Genomic DNA, 19,863 nt, shown 5'->3' with positions numbered 1-19,863 from the left:
GTGAGGAGGGGAAGAACCAAAGAAAAGTCTTTTGTTTTTCTCCTTATGCCTACGTTAGAGAAACTTTTCCTGAAAGAGAATGACTTGCCAAAAGGAAGAAAAAAGGGAATTTACTATATGCATATATGTGTGTGAGAATGTGAAGTGTTTTGTGTTGATGTGTGAGCTTTCTGTTTTTAAGGATTTTTTTGAAGACAAACCATTCAAAACAACCAAGCACATCAAATTGCTTTCCGCATTCCACTTTCCTGAGCTTCATCCCTCATCGCATCATTAAGGCCGTCCTCACAACGTACAAGGCCGAGTCTGCAGAGGAGTCCACTCCCACCCAGACACCTAGTGATGAGGACAGCTGGCTGCTCTCTCAGTTTCTCCCCGAGTCTGTCAAGGAGGAAATGTTTGGTCAGCATGGATCCTGGATAAGACACACTAAGGTCTTCCAGAAGGCTTTCCCAGACGAAGACATCCTGGAGTACCAGCGACGCATTGTCTGTCCAACCGTTATGTTGTGTGGGTGGACAAAAAGTACGTTGTTGCTGATTTCTTCGAGGAGGTGGAGCTGATGACAGCTCCCTGCTGCAGAACCCAGAGGGTGGAGACCATGGGCTTATCTCCACCACCGAGGCTGGGCATCTTCACTCTGTGGTTCAAAGCCTCAAACTAAAAGTGAAAGCAGATCTGATCACTTTGGTGAGGGAATCCTCCATCAGATGTGTCCTGGTGGAACTTTTTAAAGAACCTGGCCTTTGAAAACGAGATGGTGGAGCATATCCACTTATGGCTGAAAAAGGAGGCAAAGAAATACAAGAAAAACAGAGTCTTCCTCCAAAACCATAAACGCCTCGAAGACCCAAAACAAGAAATAAAACTCTGGGTTCTGCCTAAAACCTGGCTGAGTAGAGAGGGGCTGATGGAGGATGTTCAGATTGCCTTATTGGCCTGCAGCCTTACAGCCACAGAGATCATAAACCACCTCAAGCCTACTGTGAGCTTTGCGGCAGACACCAAACGGGGAGATGAGACTCCATATGACCTCAACATCCCCATCAAAAGAGAGGAAGCAGAGCCAGAAAGAGAGCCGACCCGGCTGGAGCTGCGTCTGCAGGTGGAGCGAGCACAGCTCAGGGAGGGGGTCTTCTCTGCAGAGACTGTTACGGAGCCACTGACAGAGCCTGAGCAAACAACCAAGAAGGAGGAGAAGAACAAGTTCTTCTCTTGGCTCTCTAAACTGGCCAGATGGGGAAAGACATAGATGCTCAAACACAAAGACATCAGCCCCGAGCTTTCCACACATGTTGTTGTGACATTGTGTGTTCTTTGTTTCTGTACATTTCTTGTGCTTCATTATTGCATTTAACAAATATGTTTGTGAAGTGGAATTTTAGTTTAAAGTGATTCTTTATTGCATCGAGAACCAATGAAGGCACTGAAGTACTGGAGTGATATGTTTATGTTTGCATGGACGCAGTGACACACACACACACACACACACACACACTCAGACACCAGTAAGTGGCAGAAACAGAGAAAAGTAGTAACAGTATGGGAAGCACAATCATTCCTGCACTGTTTGATTTGATATACTACAAAAAGACGGTGCCACTTTTCACACCTTATTTTTCACGAGCTAGTTATTTCAAATATAGGAGATCCTTTATTTTAATAATAGATTAAAAAGAAAAGAAGTCTGCCTTGTAGCTGAAGGTGGCGTTCTTTTTGTGATATTCTAGTAAAAAAAAAAAAAAAAAAAAAAGCAAACCTGTCCTGAACTAATTAGCTACAACGTAGTGAAGACGAATTAAACTGATTCTCAAATTGCAAATAATGTTGGGACAGAGGCAGCAGATTAGCATGTCTATGTCTATAGGTCAGGAAAGGAACACAACCGCTACATGCGTGATGTGACGCAAACAGTGAAGACAATGAATTTGCAATTGCCAAAATTAAAGCCACATAACACTAGCATATTCCAAGTAAAAATACTTAATTATATATTGTCTAATCAAAGGGAGACAAGCTATTTTGTTTAATCTTTTTGGGAAAACGCCTCTCCCACTTCCAAATTCCACACGAATGGAGATTCGTCGACCTGCAGAGCCGGAGAACCCCCGACCAGACCAACATTAGCTAGCTACCTTCAACGAATGATGTCAGTACCATTCCTGTCTCACCCCCTGGGAACCAGCTATAGACCTTATTCACAGATACGTTATAGCAGGGCAAACACAGCTATGCAAATGAGCACTGACAATAATCAGTGTAAGTTAAATCACACCTTTGTTGTATTTGCTGCAGCTAGTGTCCACTAAGAGACATATCAGAAAATAATAATAAAGTACCCTTGCATGTATATTGGTTTATGGCTTCTGTTAATCCACCAATAAACATGCATAGCCATGAACAACCATTGAATGCAAATCATATGCATTTCCAAATCCACACTCAAATTAAACTGAACTGATAAATGCTTATGAAGTTCATGAGTCCTGCAACCCCCATGCCATTAATTGAGGGAGACTGAACAACATCACCTTGTATTCTTATTAATATATTCTAGGCCGTATATTAGTTTACAAGTACACCAGTGACATAACAGTGAACAGCTTTAAGCAGCACACTATTTCTCCACTCAGATTTCCATGATCAAACAAGCGCTGCTTCATGAATTCCAGATGTTTATATTGATAGAAAATCCTTTACTGAATACAATATACACCAATTTTATTAAATAGAAGACTAGAAAAGTGGACTATTATTTTTTTAATGTTGGCAAACTTGATAGAGATCTCCAAAAGTTGGTGGATAAGTGTCGTGTGCAGAGCTGTGAGGGTTCTCCTGGTTCTCTGCGCATGCGTACGTCCGGCTTTGCAGGAAAGCTGGATGTCCAAGTTGTCTGACAGCACTTAAATGCAACATGCATTCATGAATCAGAGACTGTGAAAACAGTCTCAGAGCACCACTTTTCTCCAAACCTTTTAGACATTTATATGCACAGGAAGCAAATGTTATTAGATCTATGAAATCGAAGTTGAACATATACATGTACTGATATTCATTCAAGTTGGAATGTGTTTATTTGCAAAATTGTTTTACATTTGTTCAGATTGGTAGGTATTTGTTTGTATCATGCCGCTCTGAGATGATCAGGAACATGTGATTAGGACTGGGCGACGCGATGCAGAGCGCGTGAGGATCCAGCAGATGGCAATCAAACACTCACATGGAGCACAAAAACGAACTGTATGATCACATTGTAACCGTCCACATCAATCTAAATCTCGAAGTAATTTTAAATTTAATAGTTTAATTTGTTTTATAATCAAATATGTTGTTTTACAGGTGTCTGCTGGCTGACCGTCGGTCTGACTGTGTTTGTTCGGTATTTCATAATGCTGACCTCTGATCACAGACAAACAATTGTCGTCGGTGCTGACCTGTGTTAACAAACATGGACAAGACTCAGGCCAAACATTTCCTGGAATGTACACAAAATTAAAGATGAAACTAAAGCCTTTAAGCACCAAATGTACAACTGTCACAATTCTGACTTGGTAATCAGACTAAGGAGTTATATGTGTTTACTATCTAGTTTATGTGGTTTGTATGATAATATCACAATATGGAGATTATTATCATAATTGTAAAGTACTAAATCATTATGACTACTATTACTACTCATAATTATCAGGTACCATTATAAATTTCACTTCATGTGTCATAACTCTGACTTACCATCACATAATTATAAGAAACGTTCTCCTAATTTAAAATTAAGTCATATTAAGACACATAAAACGACCAATAGGTGATTGATTTTATTTAAAGTTTTTGGAAGTGGGCAAAGTGCTCTTCAGTGTCTCACATGTATCTCTGGGATAAATGTGCAAAAAAGAAGAGTCTTGCTCACCCTGTTTGTATGTGTCTGTAATGTCTATGCTTGCTTCGGAGCAACAGCGTGATGTCAGAGTCACAGTTACAGAGAGTTTTTACTCTTTTTTTTTTTTACACACACATTTTTTAACATTTTGGGAAAGTGCCTTCAACAATCATTAACTCGTTCTGGTCTAAACTGGGTATTTCGCTCCGCTCGGCAGAATTTAATCCCTGACAAAATGTGCGTGAGATATATTGGATTTGTTCTCCTGGTTTGGTTTGCAGGGGTGCTGCATGGTAAGAAAATTCAATTCTGTCACTTAGAAACATCTTAATTTGTTAAATACATGTTTAATATGTACTTTTGTTTGTCGTTGTATTTCAGCACTAAGTGTCCCACAGCATTGTGAAGCGCCCCTCCTGAGTGGTGGTTATCTTGTCCCTGAACAAGACACTTATCCTGATAACACCACCCTCACTTATGCCTGCGATAAAGACCGTAAACCAGTAGTGGAAGGATGGTGGGCAAAAAGCACATGTCATGACGGCAAATGGACTCATGTACCAGAATGTATTAGTAAGTGTTTCAGAAATATCTCTACTGGGTTGTATGAAGGTGCTTTGAAACCTTAAAATTCAAGGTTTTTGTGCAGCTTTGTGTACACCTGAGGAATGTCCTCACTTATCAGAATACTAGAATACAGAATATTAGAAGACAGAGAGAATAATCACACCAGATTATTATTATTGCCGAAATTAAATAAACAGGCAGCATGAAAATGACATTTCACCGTTCAGCATGGCGTTTTAGATGCAATGTTTTAAAATAAACCAACAAGTGTTGAAAATTCTGTTACACAAAGTTATGCTTGTTTTTTCTCATATCTTTGCTTCTTTATTGTGAAACTCTGTATCGTTTAACGTCTTATACATTCATAAAAGGCAAATGTTGACTGTAGTTTTGTTTCTATTTTTCCTCAGATGAGACGGCCTGCATTACACCAACTATCCCCAATGAAAAAAAGCCTGAAAGCTCAAAGGCTTGGTATGAAGATGGAAAGACAATGAGGATAACATGTGACGAAGGATATGAACACAAAGACCACAGAGCCACAGCTAAATGTATAAAAGGAGAATGGTCCCGTGTGCTAGTCTGTGAGAGTAAGTCTGTCAGATGTTCTATACCAGTGAGCTGTAAAACTAACAGTGACCAGAATAATATCAGTGTCTAAATCTTTAACTCATGTCGCCAACTACAACAATCCAGTATTTTTCCATCTGGACACCTTCTCCTGTTCCTATTCATGATTTATTTTCTTACTTACAGAAAGTATCCAGGCATGCAGTGAGCCCCCTAGAATCCCCCACGCAGTCATCATTCATCAGAGATACCAGGAGGTGTTTGCTGTAGATTCAAAACTGCGGTATGAATGTGAAGATGGATATACTGTAGAGGGAGCAGCAGAGTCCAACAAATTCATCACTTGCACAGCTGGAGCGTGGACTGAAGGCCCACTGTGCAAGGAGGGAGGAATAGGTGGGGGAAACACTGCATCTGCTGGAAAGGGTAAATTAATATATCCATTTATCTAATTTCTCTAATATGTATATATTGTGTATCTAATGTCTTGACGAACCAGACCAGGTACGGGACTTGATTTGTTGGTTTTGATGAAGAACATAATATTTTAGATGTTAATGTCACTGATTGAAGATTAGATTTCCTCCAGCAAGGACAACCTTACAACTTTACACAAATTTCTTCAGACATTCTGGAAGAAATGCATAAAAACAACATCCCAGTGTGATACTAACTGGTGTTTCCACTGTATCTTACAGGACCTACTACCAGACCCGAATTGTACGAGACAGAGAACAATCCTCCAATCACAAGTAAATAAGTACATTCATTTCTCCTTTTACATCACGTTCCAGATAATATCTCAGCCGATTCACCACATTTGTAGAGGAAATAATTAGCTGTTTCATTTAATTGCTGGCCAGTTAATTACAAAGCTGAATCTATAACCACGGCTCTTATCAATAACCTTGTTGAGTGATTTGGGGATAGATTGGGTCCATCAGTGAAGCTGAGGAAATCAAAATATGGAGTGAATTTTAAGCTGTTTTAATTATGACAGTTTGAAATATTTGTTTCCAGATCAATTCCAAAGGTCTGTCAAAGAGGTCGGCTGGAAAAAGAAGTTAACAGGTTTTTTGTTGTTTCCTTTGTGCAGCTGGCGACTGTACTGTCGACACTGCTGACTATTCTGAACTCAAACCAGCCGGAGTTAAAAATATAGAAAATGGTGGGAGTTTCAGATTCGAATGTACGGATGTCTGGAAATTTGACAATTTTTCTGACGGCCAGTGCACTGATGGAAAAATGACATTTACCAGATGTAAGTATCTCTATCAGCTCATTACATATAAATATGCCATTAAAAGAAATACAGTAGGTAGATTTTTCACCATTGTTTTCTGGTATCTGCGAAAACAGATTATCACAGAATGGAGTGGTTCACATCCACAACTTTTGCCAATGGAAACCCGAAAATAATCGTTGTAATGTCTAACAACCTGAACTGAACTGGACTGCTTTGTGGAAACGCAGCTTTAGATGAGAAGACTGATACCATTCTCATGTCTGTACAATAGATATGAAGCTACAGTCAACAGCAGCTTAGCTTAGCTTAGCATAAAGACTGGAAACGGGGAAACAACTGGCTCTGTCCAAAGGTAACAAAATACGCCTGATGGCCGTTGATATTAGTTTTTTGTTAACTTTGCGCCAAAGAAAAGAAAAGAGGGGAAGCACATTCAGCTATTTAACAAATACAGTTCATGAAGCCACATGCTGATTCACTATAGGCTTCTGCACCGTGCTAGTGCTAATAGAGAATAGTACTATTCCTCTACATGAAAACAGTTAGAAGCCTGCAGACATTTAGTAAATCACAGACCTCACCTCCCTATGAGAAGTCAATAAGCTGCTTCACATATTCACTGTGTGTCTCTTTACGATTGTTTTCAGGTTGTAACCGTTTGCAACTGGGTACGGTGAGTGTAACTCCTGAATCTACTTTTTAAAGAAACACACTGTATTTATGCTGATGTTGTCTTCCATCTTGAAGTGTCTCACATGAAGCACTACTACTGTTGATTTGATTGTTTATTGTTTGTGAAACCTCTGTCTTGTAACTAGGGTACCTGCTAAGGCTGTATCACCAAGGGGAAGATACTGCTGCCTTTGGATTCGTTCACCACCGACTGAAAACAAATGCCAGCCTGGAAACAACTAAGTCATAATTATGCCGTCACTCACAGTGTTGGGTTGGTCAGAAACATCTTTCTGGCTCTTCATGTTGATCTACGCATGCCTACATAATGTAGGAGCAAGCTGTTTGTATGCTCAAAGCTGCAAAAATAACTCAATAAACAAATAGCAGATAAACAGGGTGTGTATTTGGCCTGAATAAAGTCTTCAACTGGAATTTCAACACTAATCTTTCCAGAATTGTGTCTGCAGAGTTTTTGTGTCTAAATCGTCTCCCAAAAGCAATCCATCCATTCATTATCCATACCCGCTTATCCTGATCCTGGAGGCTCTTCCAGGTGGGCTACGACCCGAACAGGCCGTGTGTCACAGGGCGAATAACTCAAAAAACATCCACCTTTTCAAATCAGATTTTATTGATCATGACACATGATGAGTTTGAGAAGAGCATCGCCACTGTTTCAGAAATGTCTTATTTATCAATTAACAAAACATGATTTAACGTCCATATTTAACATAAGGTTCTTGCACACATACATAAATACATCGACTTCCGATACGTAATCATTGTGCTCATATGGACGCTGCATGAATAAAAAAACTCAAACCAAAAGCCTTAAGTATCCTGCAGATTAACTTTACTCAGTATTCCCAGGCTGCCACCACTGATTCTTTTTACTGTCAGTTTACCTGTAGATATTTATTTATAGTGACTGTTCATCATAAGTTACAAGGACCAAAACTGACACGCGAGAACCAGCTCATGATTGCTATTTTTACTGGATGAATGACTTCAATGATTCAACAATTTATCGAAATTCTCATCAGTTACTTTTCTGCCGATCGACCGATACCTTAAAAAAACACAAATTGCTTTGGGTCTTTTAAAAATGCAATAAAAATGGTACACACTCAAAAACGGCAGCCTTGGTTTTAATAACATTTCAAATTTGTGTTTTCATTTCATTTTTATTGGTACAAAAATGTTCCCACACGTGTCTTTTTCAGTTTCAGTTCAGTTTCAGTAAAGAAACTCTGTCTAAATCCACACAGTTTAACATGTCACATAAATGCATTTATTTTGGTGACAATACGGTGTGAATTTCCTTTGAGATCAGGCTGAACATCAAAGAGGTCACCCCGTGCTGCACCAGAGCCTAAATGAATCAACTGCAGTTGTGTAGCTTTTGTCTTAGACTGAAACATTTTACGTAGGAGGCAATAATCGCCCTCCGTCATGATGGATACTGAATACTGAAGCTTCTGTTCTTCTTATTAAAAAGTTTGTTGGACTGTGCCTTAAAGGACCAGTTTTTGGCTGAGGAGCATCAGTGTGTGTGATCAGAGTTAGAGATGTTCTGCACAGAGGAAGCTGAATCCAGTCCCAGCAGCGTGCCCAGGTAGGACTGCTCTCGGGGGTCCAGCATCTGATCGGGCGATGAGAATGAACGAGAATGTCATAAAGTTTGCAGGTGTTTAGTTGCAAGAGTAAATGGGTGGAATGGTGTTGCAGTGGTTAGCACTGTTACACAGGAGCTAGAGCAGGGTAGAGTGGATCAGCGTTCGATCAGCGGCTCGTCGATGTATCCCTGGGAAAGACACTGAACCCTAATGTGGCAGGAGCTAAGGTCAACTACGCCACCTAGGGGAATTGCACCCCAAGGAAATTATTAAGAGATTTAACCACTTTAGGGACTCAAAAAGGTCACACAGGTTCTAAAACACTGGACACGAGAGGTGATTCCAAGAATAGATATAAATTATGACAGATGGGTAAATCATTCCACAATACAAACTGGCACCACAACACATTAGCTGTGCGTAGATATTGTACAATACCTTTATAGGCCCGTTAGTTTAGCTTAGGCCCAAGAGCTCCTGTCCAGCGAGAGAAGAAAGAAAGGGTTTCTTCAGTGTGAAGGGGGGGGGGGGGGCCACACAATGGATCAACTGGTGTATAATTAATACAGAGGCTCCTGCCAGCCCAACACCATACTTTAAACCTAAACTGATAAGCACCACCACAATGGTCAACTGTGACTATTAAAATACACACACATACACACACACAGTTGACCAAATAGACCACAAGCAGGTCTCAAAATTACAAACATAAAAGAACAACTATTAATAGGATAGCAAAGTTAGAACAACTCATCCTTCTATCCATATTTCAGTCCGGACTAAAGTGGTGGACCGACTGACCGATCAACATTGCCATCCCCAAAGCCATGCTGCTAGCACGGCTAAAAAGGATCACTACAGGAGTTTATGCAACATGGTACAGGTTCAACAGATGTAACCTTGTATCAGACGTTGTATGTATTTATTGTATTTATGTATTATTTGGAACTGCAAATGAGGTAACTGTGTGGATCATCGTGAATGCCATTGTGCAGAAAATGTGGTGACCACCCTTAAAATGAGACACAATTCCTCCTCTGCAGCATTTTTAACACATATTTAACATATAATATATATGATATATCAGACATATTTTCCAACATATAAACATACTGTGCTTTGAAGGATAATTTGTGTCCGATATGGTTTTTCTACAAAAACTTCAATTAACTAGTTTAAAATTCTCAAACTTACATCTACTCCTTCTTGCTCCTTGGGTAATCCAGAATCTATGAATATCATTGAAATGCATTCCTGTGTGAAGTTGCAGTTATATGAGTATGAGTATATGAGTGCAACTCATCACTGAATTCACAGACTTCAGTCTCACACACCAGGAGCAGATGGAGATAACTCACTCATTCTGTACATGAGATGATTCAATGCATCCAATTCCTCTGGGTGGAATTAACTTTTAAATTAACTACCTTCTTTCCACCTCCCATTCTGTCCTTGGAGCAAATGGAAGTCAAGATTACATCAATGTTGCTGTGTCTGAAGCTCACTTACAAGATGGAGAAAAGAGACAATTACGACATCTCTTTGAATCTAATCCACAGGTCTGTACCAATCAGCCTGTAATAACTGATGCTTTGCAACACACCATCTATACCACTAACTGTGTGCCAATAAAACAAAGGCCTTACCGAATGTCCCCAGGTAAACAAGCCACTGCGGACGAACAACTGAAAGAGATGACTTCTGCTGGAGTTGTTGAGCCCTCCCCACTTCCTATTGTCTTGCTCACTTAGCCAATCATCTGTCATTTGTGTCAGAGCCGTGCATGTAGCATGACCAGGCCTCTAAGCACGTTGATAATCTGTGTTCAAGTCATTATCATCAAAATAAGTTTGCACTTGTTCAAAAAAATTCTCTCCATTACCTTTCCTAAAGCTGGTAACAAACTTATAGGTTGGCTATTTGTGCCAGAAAATGGTGCAGCCGGATTTTTTGAAAGTGGAATAACTTTTGCCATCTTCCGTGGCTGTGGATAGATACCTTTTTCGATACTTAAAATAATATGACAGACATGACAGCAATTAAATTGGCAACAATTCTTGTTATTGTTATTATTAATTCAACATTTAAATGATCTACACCTGGTGGTCTATCCTTGCATTTATTAAGCAGATACACACCTGTAAATAAAGTTGATTTACGATGTTGTCAACATTAGAATATCTGCTCTTGTAAGTGGATGGCTAGTTGAGTGTCATTCTCACATAATGGTGGAGTATCTATGTAGATGTGGGTGAACTGAAGGTGTCTGCTGTTCTCAGAAGCAATCGAAGGCCAAATATGTGTTTTTAGATAATCTGTTAATTCAGAAGAGGTGAAGGCCGGACTGGATAAATAACTGAATCAGGGCAGGCACAAGACTGACCTCTGATCAGACCAGTCCAGGAAATCATTTTGAAATTTGGACTGTAAATAGTCAAATAGATCTTTGTAGAGAGAGTTGTATAGCAAACGATCCACTGGTAGCCTGGTAGTTCTACTGTGGGGACAAATTAATCATTGTCACAGGCCTTTCCCAAACAAATGAACCAACATGGAATTAATCCAGTAAATAGAAAAAACTGTGCTGCTCCTTGAAGTTCATAATGTGACAGATGAATGAATTTAATGAACAGTATCATCTGAGGTCAAGAAGAAATACTGAACACAAAACTGAACAAAATAATGTTTGTTAGGAAGCTCATTTAAACACGATACTTTTACCAAAGTGACTGAATCTGAATCTGGAGAGTTCCAAACATTTTCTTTCTCATAATAATAATAATAATAATTTGCATTTCTAAAGTAGAAGAGGGGAAAGACTTTAACGTAGAGAGTATTTTTTTCTCTTTTCTGTAGGTGTGTGCGTGTGCATGCAGCCTATTTGCCCATCTTTCTTTTGGCTTCAGAGCCACAGCATGATGCCTGCATGTTTACTCCACAAACATTGTTTCAACCGTTATTAGCTGGTTCTGATCTGGACTAGACTCTCAGTTCTACTTTGTCGTTGGAGGATTTCACTCCTGACAAAATGTGCGTCAGACATCTTGGATGTTTTCTTCTGATTTGGTTTCCTGGAGTGCATCATGGTAAGAATATTGAATACTTTCACATGCAGCCATTTGAATTTGTTAAAAAGAAATAAAGTGTAATCTTGCTCATGATTGTATTTTAGCACAAAATGCAACACAGTCCTGTAGTGCTCCCACACTGGATGGTGGTTTCTTTGCCCCAAAGCAAGAGACTTATTCTCATGGAACAGAGCTGACTTATAGCTGCAACAATGAACATAAACGAACAGGACAGGGCAAAGTGAGCAACTACCTAGCTAAATATAGTGCTGCTGGGGAACATAGTGGAGTATTGAGCAGCTAAAGAGCCAGATATCTTTCTCAGGAGTTGGTGGACCAAAACAGAAGAAAAACTCTCCTTTTCGCTCTGTTTTTATGTTTTCAAGCTCTTTATGTTCATCAGCAAGTCACTAACTTTGCAGCTTTGTCTGCCTGCTGTTTGGTGTGTCAGGGACCAAGCAGTAAGGCAACAAGGAAACAGGAGTTGGAAAAACTGGGTTTTTATTTACCCCAAAAATGCAAAACAATTATAAACCAAGGTGTTGATAATTAGGCCTATAAAAGAGGTCAACGCACCATAACTGTACTCAATATAACAACTCAACAAGGTGTTAACAGAACAAACTGACCTGCCACAATGACCCACAACGGAAGATATATAGTGGATCAGCCAAAGCAAGTAAAACCCAAGGGGTAAACAAAATGTACACCAACTACAACTAAATATAAAGCAAAACTACCTAAACCCAAATCCCCCCCATAACAAGGCGGCACATGGTTTGGCCTGATGAGCTGGCTCTAGGATTTAAAAGCCCTCAGCCCTCAGCCACACCTTTTTCTGGACCAGGAAGGAACCTCCCCAACAACCATGGTAACTCAAAGACAAAGAAACAAATGATTAATACAACGAATTACCAAACAAATTGTGATGTTAATTGATAAAGTATTGTGGACTGCAAACTAAAGTACCTGTGTAGGTTTACAAACTAATCAGGTGAGAGTGTGAATTGGGATTTTATTACCCTGTGTGGCCATGGCTATCACAGGTTCTGGCAAGGTAGTGTACAGTTTATCAGAGCTTTTTTTTGCTGAAAACAATGCTGATGAGAGCAGTAAGATTAAAACAAAACAATATTTATTTAAAGTGCTCTCCATGTTACATGCAACTAAAATAAAATAAGAAAAAAATACAAAGAAACTAAGGAAATTAGCTCATAGCAACTCAAACTAACAGCATGTGTGAATGGCAGCACAGCCTCAAGTCTCTCTCTCCCCTCCTATAGCAAAAATCTCAACTGACTATTTAAAGGGTGTTCAATTAACCCCAAGACTGCTTCAGCCAGTACCAAAAACCAAGCGGGTGAACTGCACAGTAAACTCATAATCAGGAAATCAAATACCCTTCATGGGCTTACACCTCAGCTCATTGACCTTCCTGAATGTCTCTTTGGGACAACGTAGCCGTATATCATGTTGGATGAGGTCCGTGCAACCTGGCTTGGTGCTGAAGAGCTCAACAGGCATGAATCTAGCTCCTCCTGCTGGTCTGCTGCAAGATGACTAAGATCTGGGAATGACTGCTCTTCACCTGCACAGGTGCTCCTGTGGTTCCTCTTCTTCAACCACAGTGCGAGCCCACAACTGTATTGATGATGCAGGTCTGTCCAGCCATTCCTTCAGCAAATACCTGATGCTTCCTTCGGCGATCTGGCATGTACAGTTCGTAGGTGACAGGACCTACTTTCCTGTTGATCACATAGGGCCCCTGCCACTTGGCTAAGAGACCACTCTCTGATGTTGGAAGAAGAAGCAGAACTTTCTGGCCCTCTTAGAAGAACCTCCAGCAAGCCAACTTGTCATAGTTCTGCTTTTGACGCTGCTAAGCACTGACCAGATGAGCGTTGGCCAGCTTCTGGAACTGTTCAAGCTCGTCTCTCATCTTTAATACATAAGGTTTTGGTCCCTCCCAGGCCCCCTTCAGCACATCCAGCAGACCCCTTACTGCGTGACCATACAGCAAAACCAAAACAATCGCTGAAAGATGCTATAAAGCTTTCTAGAGCTGAGGGGTTCTTCACAAATAGTGAACCATTTCACATAAACTCATAGTCATTTGATTCACTATTCATATAAAAATCTTGATTATAGCAGATAGAACTTATCAGTGCTGACATTACAAAGTTAAAACTTGTACTGTCAAAAGTGCTGATTAGCTAGATGCGAATTCAATTGCTGTGGTTTGTAAGTACTGCACCTGAACTAAATGTGAGACAGAAAGTGAAATACATTTAAGTAAGAAATATGGACATGGATATTACTATTGTTTTAGTAGTTATTAGACATTAGTAATCTGTAAGGAATGCATACAACATTCCAGTTTGACAGATTACAGTTTACAAGATTCATTTACATCATGTATCAGATATTGTGTATGCATTTACTTGGTGTTTTGGTAGGAAATGTACAGTACACACAAAACTATGTAAGTGCAGTTCAGTGCTTGGGTCAAAATCATTTCTGGCCACTCAGTAAGTCCACCCATAAAACACTGAGGAAACTCAAACCTGAAGTGAAATATTATGTTTTATGCACCATGTTTATTTGTGGAGGCTGTGCTGCTAACTATTTCATGTTGGTAGAATCTAATCTGAAAGCATTTGTTTCCAGAAACCTTTTTTTTTCCTATTCTATCCTGTGTTGGACATCTTAAAAATCAATTTTTCGCTTTTTATTTCAATCTATAAAATGAAATAAAACACGATCTCTAAGGACAACTTAATCATATGGTTTATTTCTTTGACAGCTCACAGTTTAGCAGGTTACCATATTAATCATCTTTTAGCGTGCTAACATGCTAACAATTGTTAATTAGCAAAAGACACAAGGACGGGAATATCATTAGTGCTGCTGGTATTTTGTCTGTGTTGGACAGATTAAAATACTAGTTGAGATATTTCAGTCTGGACCAAAGTGGTGGGCCGACCAACCGACCTTACCATCAGTAGAGCCACAACCCTAGCATGGCTGGAAATTATAAAAAGGATGCATGGGATAAAATAGATACATTTAATAATATTTTTATTTCCTTCATTCTGTATTTGAATGATGAATTATTAACTGAATTTAAAAATAACTTCACAAAATGTATTTTTTAAGACAGCATTTACGTATGTTTCTACCTACAGATTCTATCTACACACTTACATATGCACTTATGATTGCTTCAATTTAAAGACGGCTAAAGGCACATAAGCAATGTGTCACCTAAAACGTCCAACCCACAGAGCAACAGCAGGAGCTCTGATTGGCCACCTGTTGTGTGTTGGGTGGAGCAGTGTGTGTCAATCCAATTTATAATCCAATTATTCTAAAAGGTCTTTTTCACAGCTGACATCTTGACTTGTGGGAAGGCACAGGTGTTACAAATAACATTAACAATCTGTTCTACTGAAGTGTCTCAATAAACCATGACCGCGTGACAGTGAGTCAGTGTGCACAATACAAGGACCCTGCAACTGAAGCAGCTGAATGGTATTCAGCCATCATTCATTTTATTATTTACGCCTGTGCTTTTCCTCCTGAGACATGTAAAAATCCTCCATGAAAAAATGAAATGATGCAGAGCACATGAGGATCCAGCAGACTTAGAGCTGGAACTCAAAGACAAACTGCATGACCACAAGGTAAACACCCCATCACCAAGAGCTAATATGGAACGTATTTCATAGTGCTGACCTCTGATCACAGCAGTCCAGCAATCAACTTGAAATCTGGACTGTAAACAATCTCATAGATTTTTGTAGAAAACATTGTCTGAGAAATCCATTGGACCATTTTGGGCTTTTCTTAAACAAATTGACAAATGGGAAATAACAAGAGCAGTGTTTTGTGGAATGCGGATAACCCTCCTCTTAGATATTTTCATGGTGCGTACTGTAGTGTGTAGTAAGAGGGGGGAAAATGATTCAAATCAAGGTAGAAATGTGACAGCAAATTAAACAAAAGCTGTACATAACATTGATCTGTGTAGTTTGTTTAACGAACTCATTGAGCAAGATATTTATGCAAAATGTGACAGATCTGATTAGTACACAAAGCCTATTTGTACATTTGTGTGTTGGCTTCCAAGTAACAGCGTGATGACAGTGAGTCAGCATAATGTTAACTATTGCTTAAGTTCTTAGCTCTTTGGGGAAATGCCCTTGACAATTATTAACTGGTCCAGATCTGAACTGGGCTCTCAGCTCTGCTTTGTTGTGGTGATTTTAATCCCTGACAAAATGTGCGTGAGATATATTGGATTTGTTCTCCTGGTTTGGTTTGCAGGGGTGCTGCATGGTAAGAAAATTCAATTCTGTCACTTAGAAACATCTTAATTTGTTAAATACATGTTTAATATGTACTTTTGTTTGTCGTTGTATTTCAGCACTAAGTGTCCCACAGCATTGTGAAGCGCCCCTCCTGAGTGGTGGTTATCTTGTCCCTGAACAAGACACTTATCCTGATAACACCACCCTCACTTATGCCTGCGATAAAGACCGTAAACCAGTAGTGGAAGGATGGTGGGCAAAAAGCACATGTCATGACGGCAAATGGACTCATGTACCAGAATGTATTAGTAAGTGTTTCAGAAATATCTCTACTGGGTTGTATGAAGGTGCTTTGAAACCTTAAAATTCAAGGTTTTTGTGCAGCTTTGTGTACACCTGAGGAATGTCCTCACTTATCAGAATACTAGAATACAGAATATTAGAAGACAGAGAGAATAATCACACCAGATTATTATTATTGCCGAAATTAAATAAACAGGCAGCATGAAAATGACATTTCACCGTTCAGCATGGCGTTTTAGATGCAATGTTTTAAAATAAACCAACAAGTGTTGAAAATTCTGTTACACAAAGTTATGCTTGTTTTTTCTCATATCTTTGCTTCTTTATTGTGAAACTCTGTATCGTTTAACGTCTTATACATTCATAAAAGGCAAATGTTGACTGTAGTTTTGTTTCTATTTTTCCTCAGATGAGACAGCCTGCATTACACCAACTATCCCCAATGAAAAAAAGCCTGAAAGCTCAAAGGCTTGGTATGAAGATGGAAAGACAATGAGGATAACATGTGACGAAGGATATGAACACAAAGACCACAGAGCCACAGCTAAATGTATAAAAGGAGAATGGTCCCGTGTGCTAGTCTGTGAGAGTAAGTCTGTCAGATGTTCTATACCAGTGAGCTGTAAAACTAACAGTGACCAGAATAATATCAGTGTCTAAATCTTTAACTCATGTCGCCAACTACAACAATCCAGTATTTTTCCATCTGGACACCTTCTCCTGTTCCTATTCATGATTTATTTTCTTACTTACAGAAAGTATCCAGGCATGCAGTGAGCCCCCTAGAATCCCCCACGCAGTCATCATTCATCAGAGATACCAGGAGGTGTTTGCTGTAGATTCAAAACTGCGGTATGAATGTGAAGATGGATATACTGTAGAGGGAGCAGCAGAGTCCAACAAATTCATCACTTGCACAGCTGGAGCGTGGACTGAAGGCCCACTGTGCAAGGAGGGAGGAATAGGTGGGGGAAACACTGCATCTGCTGGAAAGGGTAAATTAATATATCCATTTATCTAATTTCTCTAATATGTATATATTGTGTATCTAATGTCTTGACGAACCAGACCAGGTACGGGACTTGATTTGTTGGTTTTGATGAAGAACATAATATTTTAGATGTTAATGTCACTGATTGAAGATTAGATTTCCTCTAGCAAGGACAACCTTACAACTTTACACAAATTTCTTCAGACATTCTGGAAGAAATGCATAAAAACAACATCCCAGTGTGATACTAACTGGTGTTTCCACTGTATCTTACAGGACCTACTACCAGACCCGAATTGTACGAGACAGAGACCAATCCTCCAATCACAAGTAAATAAGTACATTCATTTCTCCTTTTACATCACGTTCCAGATAATATCTCAGCCGATTCACCACATTTGTAGAGGAAATAATTAGCTGTTTCATTTAATTGCTGGCCAGTTAATTACAAAGCTGAATCTATAACCACGGCTCTTATCAATAACCTTGTTGAGTGATTTGGGGATAGATTGGGTCCATCAGTGAAGCTGAGGAAATCAAAATATGGGGTGAATTTTAAGCTATTTTAACTATGACAGTTTGAAATATTTGTTTCCAGATCAATTCCAAAGGTCTGTCAAAGAGGTCGGCTGGAAAAAGAAGTTAACAGGTTTTTTGTTGTTTCCTTTGTGCAGCTGGCGACTGTACTGTCGACACTGCTGACCATTCTGAACTCAAACCAGCCGGAGTTAAAAATATAGAAAATGGTGGGAGTTTCAGATTCGAATGTACGGATGTCTGGAAATTTGAAAATTTTTCTGACGGCCAGTGCACTGATGGAAAAATGACATTTACCAGATGTAAGTATCTCTATCAGCTCATTACATATAAATATGCCATTAAAAGAAATACAGTAGGTAGATTTTTCACCATTGTTTTCTGGTATCTGCGAAAACAGATTATCACAGAATGGAGTGGTTCACATCCACAACTTTTGCCAATGGAAACCCGAAAATAATCGTTGTAATGTCTAACAACCTGAACTGAACTGGACTGCTTTGTGGAAACGCAGCTTTAGATGAGAAGACTGATACCATTCTCATGTCTGTACAATAGATATGAAGCTACAGTCAACAGCAGCTTAGCTTAGCTTAGCATAAAGACTGGAAACAGGGGGAAACAACTGGCTCTGTCCAAAGGTAACAAAATACGCCTGATGGCCGTTGATATTAGTTTTTTGTTAACTTTGCGCCAAAGAAAAGAAAAGAGGGGAAGCACATTCAGCTATTTAACAAATACAGTTCATGAAGCCACATGCTGATTCACTATAGGCTTCTGCACCATGCTAGTGCTAATAGAGAATAGTACTATTCCTCTACATGAAAACAGTTAGAAGCCTGCAGACATTTAGTAAATCACAGACCTCACCTCCCTATGAGAAGTCAATAAGCTGCTTCACATATTCACTGTGTGTCTCTTTACGATTGTTTTCAGGTTGTAACCGTTTGCAACTGGGTGCGGTGAGTGTTACTCCTGAATCTACTTTTTAAAGAAACACACTGTATTTATGCTGATGTTGTCCTCCATCTTGAAGTGTCTCCCATGAAGCACTACTACTGTTGATTTGATTGTTTATTGTTTGTGAAACCTCTGTCTTGTAACTAGGGTACCTGCTAAGGCTGTATCACCAAGGGGAAGATACTGCTGCCTTTGGATTCGTTCACCACCGACTGAAAACAAATGCCAGCCTGGAAACAACTAAGTCATAATTATGCCGTCACTCACAGTGTTGGGTTGGTCAGAAACATCTTTCTGGCTCTTCATGTTGATCTACGCATGCCTACATAATGTAGGAGCAAGCTGTTTGTATGCTCAAAGCTGCAAAAATAACTCAATAAACAAATAGCAGATAAACAGGGTGTGTATTTGGCCTGAATAAAGTCTTCAACTGGAATTTCAACACTAATCTTTCCAGAATTGTGTCTGCAGAGTTTTTGTGTCTAAATCGTCTCCCAAAAGCAATCCATCCATTCATTATCCATACCCGCTTATCCTGATCCTGGAGGCTCTTCCAGGTGGGCTACGACCCGGACAGGCCGTGTGTCACAGGGCGAATAACTCAAAAAACATCCACCTTTTCAAATCAGATTTTATTGATCATGACACATGATGAGTTTGAGAAGAGCATCGCCACTGTTTCAGAAATGTCTTATTTATCAATTAACAAAACATGATTTAACGTCCATATTTAACATAAGGTTCTTGCACACATACATAAATACATCGACTTCCGATACGTAATCATTGTGCTCATATGGACGCTGCATGAATAAAAAAACTCAAACCAAAAGCCTTAAGTATCCTGCAGATTAACTTTACTCAGTATTCCCAGGCTGCCACCACTGATTCTTTTTACTGTCAGTTTACCTGTAGATATTTATTTATAGTGACTGTTCATCATAAGTTACAAGGACCAAAACTGACACGCGAGAACCAGCTCATGATTGCTATTTTTACTGGATGAATGACTTCAATGATTCAACAATTTATCGAAATTCTCATCAGTTACTTTTCTGCCGATCGACCGATCCCTTAAAAAAACAAATTGCTTTGGGTCTTTTAAAAATACAATAAAAATGGTACACACTCAAAAACACA

At 39.4% G+C, this 19,863-nt stretch overlaps 2 protein-coding genes across 2 annotated transcripts; both read left to right on the top strand.

Moving 5' to 3' along the window:
- Nucleotides 1-4,112: 4,112 nt before the first annotated feature.
- LOC139296437 (complement factor H-related protein 1-like) lies at nucleotides 4,113-7,090 on the top strand. The gene is made up of 7 exons (XM_070918839.1): nucleotides 4,113-4,170; nucleotides 4,259-4,450; nucleotides 4,855-5,034; nucleotides 5,201-5,440; nucleotides 5,713-5,766; nucleotides 6,908-6,933; nucleotides 7,079-7,090. Exons 1-7 carry the CDS (start codon nucleotides 4,113-4,115, stop codon nucleotides 7,088-7,090), a joined length of 762 nt encoding a protein of 253 aa, XP_070774940.1.
- Nucleotides 7,091-12,480: 5,390 nt separating this feature from the next.
- LOC139297042 (complement factor H-related protein 4-like) lies at nucleotides 12,481-19,182 on the top strand. The gene is made up of 8 exons (XM_070919627.1): nucleotides 12,481-12,493; nucleotides 16,049-16,240; nucleotides 16,645-16,824; nucleotides 16,991-17,230; nucleotides 17,503-17,556; nucleotides 17,901-18,065; nucleotides 18,700-18,725; nucleotides 18,871-19,182. The coding sequence occupies exons 3-8, from the start codon at nucleotides 16,728-16,730 to the stop codon at nucleotides 18,880-18,882; spliced, it is 594 nt and encodes a 197-aa protein (XP_070775728.1). The 5' UTR covers nucleotides 12,481-12,493; nucleotides 16,049-16,240; nucleotides 16,645-16,727; the 3' UTR covers nucleotides 18,883-19,182.
- Nucleotides 19,183-19,863: the final 681 nt, after the last annotated feature.

This window comes from Enoplosus armatus, chromosome 14 (assembly GCF_043641665.1).
Source record: "Enoplosus armatus isolate fEnoArm2 chromosome 14, fEnoArm2.hap1, whole genome shotgun sequence".
NCBI lineage: Eukaryota > Metazoa > Chordata > Actinopteri > Centrarchiformes > Enoplosidae > Enoplosus > Enoplosus armatus.
This window is presented reverse-complemented; position numbering and strand designations above follow the sequence as displayed.